At 48.8% G+C, this 8,996-nt stretch overlaps 1 protein-coding gene across 1 annotated transcript; it reads right to left on the bottom strand.

Moving 5' to 3' along the window:
* Positions 1–1,874: 1,874 nt before the first annotated feature.
* LOC146346682 (uncharacterized) lies at positions 1,875–7,622 on the bottom strand. The gene is made up of 3 exons (XM_084851446.1): positions 7,559–7,622; positions 2,038–2,918; positions 1,875–1,955 (listed from the first exon to the last, which is right to left on the bottom strand). Exons 1-3 carry the CDS (start codon positions 7,620–7,622, stop codon positions 1,875–1,877), a joined length of 1,026 nt encoding a protein of 341 aa, XP_084707572.1.
* Between the last annotated feature and the right edge of the window lie 1,374 nt (positions 7,623–8,996).

Raw genomic sequence — 8,996 nt, 5'->3', positions numbered from 1 at the left:
CTCTTTAACCAGGAGGGCGGTTGAGGCAATGGCTCTCAGGCAAGCTGGCCAGCCTTTGGCAACTACATCTAACTGCTTGGATAAATATGCAACAGGTCTGTGCCATGATCCAAGTTGCTGTGTCAGCACCCCTACAGCTACATTGTCTCGTTCATGGACATACAACAGGAAAGGCTTAGCCACATCAGGAAGTCCTAGAGCGGGCGCTTGGAGTAATGCTTTCTTAATATCTATGAAAGCTTGTTTTTGTGGCTCTCCCCACTGAAACGGAGCTGCCTCTGAACCTTTGGTAGCTTCATACAGAGGCTTACTCATTACAGCAAAGTTGGGAATCCAGATTCTACAAAACCCTGCAGCTGCAAGGAACTCCCGCACCTGCTTCCTAGTAGTTGGCTCTGGCAGGGCACACACAGTCTCTTTCCGTTCAGGACCCAATTCTCGCTGATGTTGAGATACTATGAACCCTAGATATCGTACCTGGGTTTTACAAAGTTGTGCCTTTTTCCGAGATACTTTATATCCTCGTTCCCACAGGAGTTGCAACAGTTCTTGGGTGCTTTGCCAGCATTCGAGTCTTGATGATGCTGCTAAGAGCAAATCATCAACGTACTGCAACAGAACTCTTTTCCCGGGTTCGGAATGAAAATTTTGGAGGTCTTGACTTAGGGCTGTCCCGAATAATGTGGGGGAGTTTTTGAAACCTTGGGGAAGACGGCCCCAGGTCAGTTGGGTCTTTCTCCCAGTCATGTGATCTTCCCATTGAAAGGCGTAAATAGCTTGGCTCTTAGGTGCCAGTCGGATACAGAAAAAGGCATCTTTTAAGTCTAAGGTAGTAAAGTGAGTTGCTTCAGATGGAATCAATCCCAACAAGACATAAGGGTTCGGGACCACCAGATGTATCGTCATGGTTGCTTGGTTGACCAGTCTGAGATCTTGCACTGGACGGTAATCTTCTGTGCTGCCGGGTTTCTTGATTGGCAGAAGGGGGGTATTCCATGGAGACTGACATTCTCGAAGGATACCATATTGTAACAGATGGTTTAGGTGCTTCTGAATTCCTAGCACCGCTCGGCGTGGCAGTGGATACTGACGTACGTGCACTGGTATTGCTCCTGGTTTTAATTCAACTACAACAGGGGGCACACATCTTGCCAATCCTGGTGGATTATCTTCAGCCCACACTCCAGGCACATGGAAAGCCTGCCATGGCTCTTCATCAAGTACTGGCATGGTCCAATGTAGCCTCCACTCTTCTTCCTGTGGATATGTGAGTGACAGGAGCTTACCTTCCTGGGGCCTGCGGAAGGCGACAGCCATTGTTCCATCTTCTTCAAAGGATATTTGGGCCCTCAGCTTTGACAACAAATCACATCCCAACAATGGCATAGGGCATTCAGGTAAATATAAAAACTGATGTTCTACTATGTGGCTTCCAAGCCGACAAGTCCGTTGCTGCAGCAAATGCTTTTCTTCTACTGCACCAGTTGCCCCAATCACCCGCACTTTTTGATGGGTGAGGGGAGCAATGGGGTAGGTCACCACTGATGATGCTGCTCCAGTGTCAATCATAAAATCAATATTTTGGCCCCCCACAGTGGCAGTGACCATGGGCTCCCCGGGGCCAAGATTAAAGGGGCCTGGTCTGTCCTATTCAAGACTTTCGGTTGCGGCCATTCCCGTAAAGGGATTCACTTCGTAATTCCCAGTTGATTCTCTTTGCATTTGCCAGTTATTCGGTTGCCAGCATGGCGGCTGTCCCCTCCCTCGTCCGTGGTAGCCCCCTCGATTTTCCGCCTGGTACATCGGATTGGTTCCATTTGGACACTCACGCCACCAATGCCCATCTTGTCCACATTGGGCGCACTGATTCCTTCTCAAAAATTCTCTTCTTCCTGCTCTCCCCTTTCCTCGTCCGCGTCCTCTTTGCTCTCTGCCCGGTCCTCCATCTTGCGGACCTACTAGTGCTGCAGCAAGCAGTTCCGCCTTTTTCACCATTCTCTTTTCCTTCTCTTTCTTTTCTTCTTGGTCCCTGTTTACATACACCTTCTGAGCGACTTCTAATAATTCCGTCAAATTCTTCCCAGCAAAACCATTTAACTTTTGTAGCTTTCTTTGAATATCTTTATAACTCTGAGTTACAAAGGCCATATTAATCACTTTCATATTTTCTTGGGCTTCTGGGTCGAGAGGGGTGTACTGGCGATATGCATCCAGGAGACGTTCTAAATATTCTCCAGGTGCTTCGGTTGCTCCTTGCAACACTTCAGAGACTTTTGTCATATTAATAGACTTTTTCATTCCTGCTCTCATAGCTTGTAACAGCAAGGTTTGGTACTGAGTGATGCGTTCTAACCCTGCCAGTAGGTTGGGATCCCAATGGGGATTTTCTAAGGGCACTCTCTCTCTCATCCATCCTTGGGGATTTACATAATTTTCTGGGGCTCTTTCTAAGGCGATTTGCTCCATTTGTTGATGGATTCGTCGCCTTTCCTCAGTGGTGAATAACGTCAAAAGCAACTGTTGGCAATCTTGCCAGTTAGGCATATGCGAGGCCATAATGCTGGAGCATAGTTCCACTAGCTCATTAGGCTTTGTGGTATATGAAGCATAATGGGTCTTCCAATTTAGCAAGTCTGAAGTTGTAAAGGGTGCATAAGTGTAGGCTTGGATGGGGATATAATGCTCTGCCACCTCGGGATCTGGGTTGTGCACCATCTGAGTTATCTGCCTCAGAGGAAGCAGAGGCTGGGCTTCACTCCCTGACTGCTGAGCCGTAGATGGGCTCAACCCCTCTTCTTTTTGCGAGCACATCTCTGTAAGGGCCGTTGCTGATTTTACTACTTCTTCTACCCAACTTCTCAATTCTGCAACCTCTTTTATTAATGCTGACTGAGGTGTAAGAGGGGACTCTCCCGATCCTGCAGAGATGGAAGCCTCAGCAGGCAATATCTGAGAGTTGAGGACCGTAGCTGAAATCGGCAAATTACTGCCCGTGGGGCTTGAAACTGATGGCGTCAATTCCAAGTCGAGGCGCGGGGCAGTGCCTCCGGAAGGGGAAGATGGCAGGGGCTCAGGATTTCGACGAGGCGGTCTTACAGTAACATGGGCCCGGGGTGGAAGCGGGGCATAAGCAGGTGGAAACGCCGTTAGCTCTGCCAGATCTTCACCTGGGGCTTCTAACACTGGCTGTAGTTTCTTGGCTAATTTTTCTTTTCTGAGCACCAAAACTTTTGCTTGGGATTCTAGGCATTTCTTTAGCCACGGAGGAGAAACACGGACTATGGAATCCCACGAGTCTATGTAGGGAAATTGATCAGGGTGCCCAGGGTTCCCAACTATGATGGCATATACACGACTGATTTTGCTGGGCTCCAAAGAGCCTCCAGTAGGCCATCCTACACCAAAAGATGGACACTCTATTTCACATAAAGTTCGCAACCGTTGAGGATTCATGGGGGGGTCCCCATAATCTCCACTAAAACCTTTCTTAAAATTTGCTAACATACATCCCAAGGGGGTGCAAGGTTTGCTTCCCCCGCCACCCATAGCCTCCCTCCTAAATTGAAGACAGACACAATTAGGGAATGGGATTGGTCAGTGAGTAAGGGGTCTCACTGGCCGACACAAGAGGATTTTACACACCACGCACTTTGCTACTGGCCTGGGCACCCGGACGGTCAACGGTATGCTTCAGAAACCGCAGTAGCCACTCACACAATCATCATTCTCTCCACTGCTTCCATATGTCCCTGCCACCCACTTTTCCCACTTTTTTACCAGAGCGGAAAACGGCTTCCCCAGCTTCCTCAGCTTCCTACTGAGTACTGGCGTGCTAGGTACTGGCGCCCACTCGGGGGTGTGATCAGGCCCCCCTTCTACCCGCAAGGAGTAGGTTCTTTTGTATACGTATACCACCAACACTGACCTTTTTTCATAAGGCGGGGCCCTCTTTTTTTCTGCCCAGTGGCCTTTCTCCCTAAAGGCGGGGCCCTCTTTTTCCCATATACTTGCCTTTCTCCTGAAGGCTTCCAATGTGGATTTCAACTCAATTGAAGCTGCGATACAGGCAGGGCTCAAGTTCCTTCCTCCGCTTCCCAAGGTTCTCTTGCCGCTCACTACCGTTCGGGCGGTCCCAGCTCAGGCTGTCTCCCGTTCATCCAACAAAAAGGTCGGTGGCGCCAAGAAAGGGAGGCATGCGGCGAGCCCGTCTCCCCGGTGCGGCGATCAAGAGCAGGCAACTGCCACCTGTCTGGCTCAGAGCCTGCCACATCCGAGTCACGGCACCATTTATGTAGCAGAAATCAGAGTCAGAGAGACCACAGAGTGAAGGAAAAAGAGATTCTTCTTTATTTAACGCGCGGGATTGAGGCTGGAATCGTTTCCAAAGAGCCAGAAGCCCCGAATCACAGTAATACATGACTTTTATAGATATGACAGCAAGCAGTTTCCCCCTCCCCTTCTCTCACGGTTTCTAACTGCGAGGTCTATGAAAATGGGTAATAGGGCATGATTAGCAAAGAATGAGACCTTGATATGTATCCAAGCAATATGCAAGCCAAGCAGAGGACTGGAACATGATATGCCAGTGTCAGAGAGACCCAGTCCTGTTAATAATTTGGGGAATTTCCACATTGCTGTTTCTGCTATCCTATGCCAGCTCAGCAAGGACATTTCTGATTTTTGACATGGCTGCTACATTGGCACACTTGGAAGAAACTGATTATCTAGACCCATTTCAGTCGGGCTTCAGGCTTGGGCATGGGACAGAAACGGCCTTGGTCACCTTGGTAGATGATATGAGGAGGGCTCTGGATAGGGGTGAATGCTCCTTCCTTGTTCTCCTCGACCTCTCAGCGGCTTTTGATACCGTTGACAACGGTATCCTCCTGGACCGCCTGGAGGGGTTGGGCATTGGAGACACCATATTGCGGTGGTTCCGGTCCTTCCTCTCCGGCAGGTACCAGAGGGTAGCACTGGGAGAGGAGGTTTTGGACCCGTGGCCGCTCACTTGTGGGGTGCCACAGGGTTCCATCCTCTCCCCGATGCTATTTAACATCTATCTGAAGCCGCTGGGGGCTATCATCAGGAGGTTTGGGGTGCAGTGTCATCAATATGCGGATGACACTCAGCTCTACCTCTCATTCAAATCTTCACCAAGGTTGGCCGTAGAATCCCTGTCCAAATGTCTGGAGACGGTGAGTGGCTGGATGGGGAGGAATAAGCTGAGGCTGAACCCTGACAAGACCAAGGTACTTTTGGTGGGAGACAAGAGGAGGCTAGGGGATGTTGACCTGGTGTTGAATGGGGTACAGCTACCCTTGAAAGACCAGGTCTGCAGCTTGGGGGTCAGTTTGGACTCCCAGCTGTCCATGGAGGCTCAGGTGTCAGCTGTGAGCCGGACAGGGCTGTATCAACTCCATCTGATACGGCGGCTGCACCCCTTCCTTCCCGACCATCTGCTCCCATCGGTAGTACATGCCCTGGTCTCCTCTCGTTTAGACTACTGTAATGCGCTCTACGTGGGGTTACCCTTGAAGACAGTTCGGAAGCTGCAGCTGGTACAGAATGCGGCGGCTCGCCTGATTAAAGGCAGCCGCTGGCAAGATCACATCACTCCAGTGCTGAAGGAGTTGCACTGGTTACCAGTTGTTTTCCGGGCCAAATTCAAGGTGTTGGTTTTGACCTTTAAAACCCTATATGGTTCTGGCCCAGCCTATCTTAAGGAGTGCCTCCAGCAGCACCAGACAGGCCGCTTAACAAGATCAGCCTCAGATGGCCTTCTCTTTGTCCCATCAGCCAGGACAGCTAGACTGGTGGGGACGAGGGAGAGGGCCTTTTCTGTAGTGGCCCCCACTCTGTGGAACTCCCTCCCTAGGGAACTCCGTCATGCCCCCTCTTTAATGAGCTTCCATCGTTCATTAAAAACGTGGCTGTTCAGGCAGGCATTTGGGGGTGGGTTAGGGTATTTTAGAAAATGTTTTTATTGTAGAATTTTATTGTTTTATTGTATGTTGTACATCGCCCAGAGTGGCTGGGTGACCAGCCAGATGGGCAATTAATAAATTAAATAATAAAAATAAAAAGAAGGCACAGTTAATTTATGGACCTGGTTGTGCTGACAACTTATGCAGAGAGTGGAAACTAAGCAACCACACGCACCATCATAGGCCTTGAAATGGAAATGCCAACAGATGATTCCTCTGACACTGTGCCAGTGGGCATCAATGTAACACAGAATTTGCTACCGCTGCTGAAATCATCCATCACTTGTCCAGCAGGGGACTTAGTAAGAAGAGGCCCAATGACATATGAGCCACAAACAAAAAGAGACCTCCTAATGTGAATGTTATCATCCATCACCACGGTTCTAGTTTGGTTCACAGCTAGTAAGCTCAATTATTAAGCATGTATAGAGTTCAACATCACTGCAGCTAGAACAGCAAGTGCACTCAGTGATATGCAAAACAGATGTTATTTTTCCAAGGCCTGTTGAGCCAGGGGTACGCACTGCGGTGCCCACAGGCACCAGTAAACCCCCAGACACCTTTCCTGGTGCTTCCCTCCCCCAGGTGCCCTACCCTTCTCACTTAAAAAAATAAAAATAAAATTAGGGAGCAATCCTATCTAGATAGGCGACTGTCTCCAAACTCGGAGGCGACCACCTATCCAAAGCAGGACAGGAGAAGCATGGAGGGGATTGTTCCCTCCGCACTTCTCCTGCCCTGCTTTTTCAGCTAGACAGTCTGTCTAGCCGCAGGAGGACGGAGCGGGGAAGGAGGCTGCTGTACGACACTGTCATACAGGCAGTTATGCTCTCCCCGCCCTGGAATGCCCCCAGCCATGCCCCTTTCCGGCCGCTCTGCACTCCTCTTGCAAGCGCGGACAGGGCTGTTCCATGCTGCCTCCGAGGCAGCGTGGAAGTGGGAGGAGGTCGATTCTCCTGGAACCAACCTTGGAATGCAGGCTCCAAGGTCGGTTCCTGGAAAACAACATATCCTACGGCCATCTAGCCACTGTCTAGTGGCCATAGGATTGCTCCCTTAATCTTTAATCTTCTTTAAAGATTGAAGAATAAAAAGATTTTATTCTTTAAAAGGAAAAGATTTGTGTATGAGCTGTGGGCTCAAAGGAGTTGTTTAGTGTGTTGGGGTTCAGACTTCACCTCTGTCTTGTACTTGTACAAGGTTACTTGTCCTTTGTGACTAGCCATACCTCCTGTGGCAGCCATTTTGTGGTGGTGCCCTAGATTATTTATTATTATTTATTACATTTCTATACCGCTCCACAGCTGAAGCTCTCTGGGTAGTTTACAGAAATCTCTGTTGATAGTTTCTCAAATTGTCCAATGTATCCACCAATCCAGAAAGGTTGCCTACCCTTGTATTAAGCCAAAACGTCTCACTTGAAGCTATGCAGCATCTTCTCTATCCATAGCAGCAAAACCATCCGAAACCAAAGTACAGTTCTTGGTGCAGTACAGTGGGCAGGGATGCCGCGGGTGCCTGACAGGGTCCGAGAATTCGTCGGGCTCCCCCTGCCCATGACCCCTGGACTGCACCCGCCGAGACGCTGTCCTTGCTCGCCCCCCCCACTCGCGCCTGCTCGCACTCTCCAGGACTCATCGCGATCCTGTTTGGTGAACGCTTGCCATTTTCACGCCTTTGATTGCTATGTAAAATAGGAAGTTATAAACACGTGCATATTTAAATATGCGCAGTTTGGAGCTGGGAAAGCTAAATAAATGCAATAGTAGAAGTATAATTTAAATATGCACATGTTTTTAACTTCCTGTTTTACGTAGCAATCAAAGGCGCAAAAATGGTGGGTGCTCACCGAACGGGATCGCGGTGAGCCCAGGGAACTCGCTGAGCTCGTGGGAGGCTCGAGCGTGGGTCTGGGGTGTGTGTGTGCAAGTGGGGGCACCACTTCAGCGAGCACCCGGAGAAACTGAGCTAGGGTGAGTTCTTACACCCCCAACAGTGGGAAATCCAGGAAGAACCTCTTGCTGTTTACTAGCAGAAATTCAAGAACTGGCTCTCTGAGCCTAATTTTACATCAGGGAAGGAGGCATGGCTGTTGCACCCCTTCCTCTAACCCCCAGGCATGCCAAGTAATGGTAGTTAAAAGAAACCCATGGCATGATGCCATCACATTTGGCGTGGACTCTTCAAGCAGCAGCCAATGAACTAGAGCAGGTAAGGGCTGAACATGATGTGACAGCACGTATTTCTTTTGAAAGTGTTAGCAGGGAGATAGGGGAGAGGAACACTGTTGGTGGCAATAGCTATGCCTCTCCATAATGTACAATTAAGCACTTACACAAGTACATCTATAGGACCACTTCCTCCCACATGAAGATGCCTGTCAATTACATCATCATTGGAGGCCCTGCTCTGTGTTCTGACACCAAGGGAGGTGTGACTAGCAGTAAAATGAGGCAGGGCCTTCTCTTTGGCAGCACCCCAGTTCTGAAACTCTCTTCTAATGGAGGTTGAACCGGCCCTTTTGGTGATTTTTTTTTTTGGCAAGCAGTCAAGAAGTGTTTATTTTTTAAAAAATTCACCAGGGTTTTCATGGGTTTTAACTCTATTTAACCCTGCTGGCTGTTGGTTTTATTTGGTTTTTGTAGAGGTCTTGCCAATCTCAATTTTTATGGTATCAAGTTTGTGTTTTTATTATGAACCACCTGGGAGGGGCCTAATGGAGGAAAAAAAGGCAGCATATCAATTTCTTTAAACAAATAAGGGTGTTTCACACTGTCCAAAGTGTCTGTACACAATATGTCCATTTGATCTTCCTTTCCGAAATTCTCTGACTTTGTAGCCCAAGTCTTTTTTCCCCTGTAGTGGCCTGCAGCTCTCAGTTATGACAATGGATTCCAGAAAGCTGGCTAGGCATGTAAAGGAGTGCATGAATTTTTTGATGTGTTTTTATTTTATTTGCTTTCTCTTCTTCAAGAGTGACAACATCAGCTGCTGGTTCCATAAGGCTTTGCC

Source organism: Heloderma suspectum, chromosome 4, assembly GCF_057233095.1.
Source record: "Heloderma suspectum isolate Gila_16-S chromosome 4, 16-S_ref, whole genome shotgun sequence".
Taxonomy (NCBI): domain Eukaryota; kingdom Metazoa; phylum Chordata; class Lepidosauria; order Squamata; family Helodermatidae; genus Heloderma; species Heloderma suspectum.
Note: the sequence above shows the minus strand (reverse complement) of the source record. Positions and strands in the feature narration are given on the sequence as shown.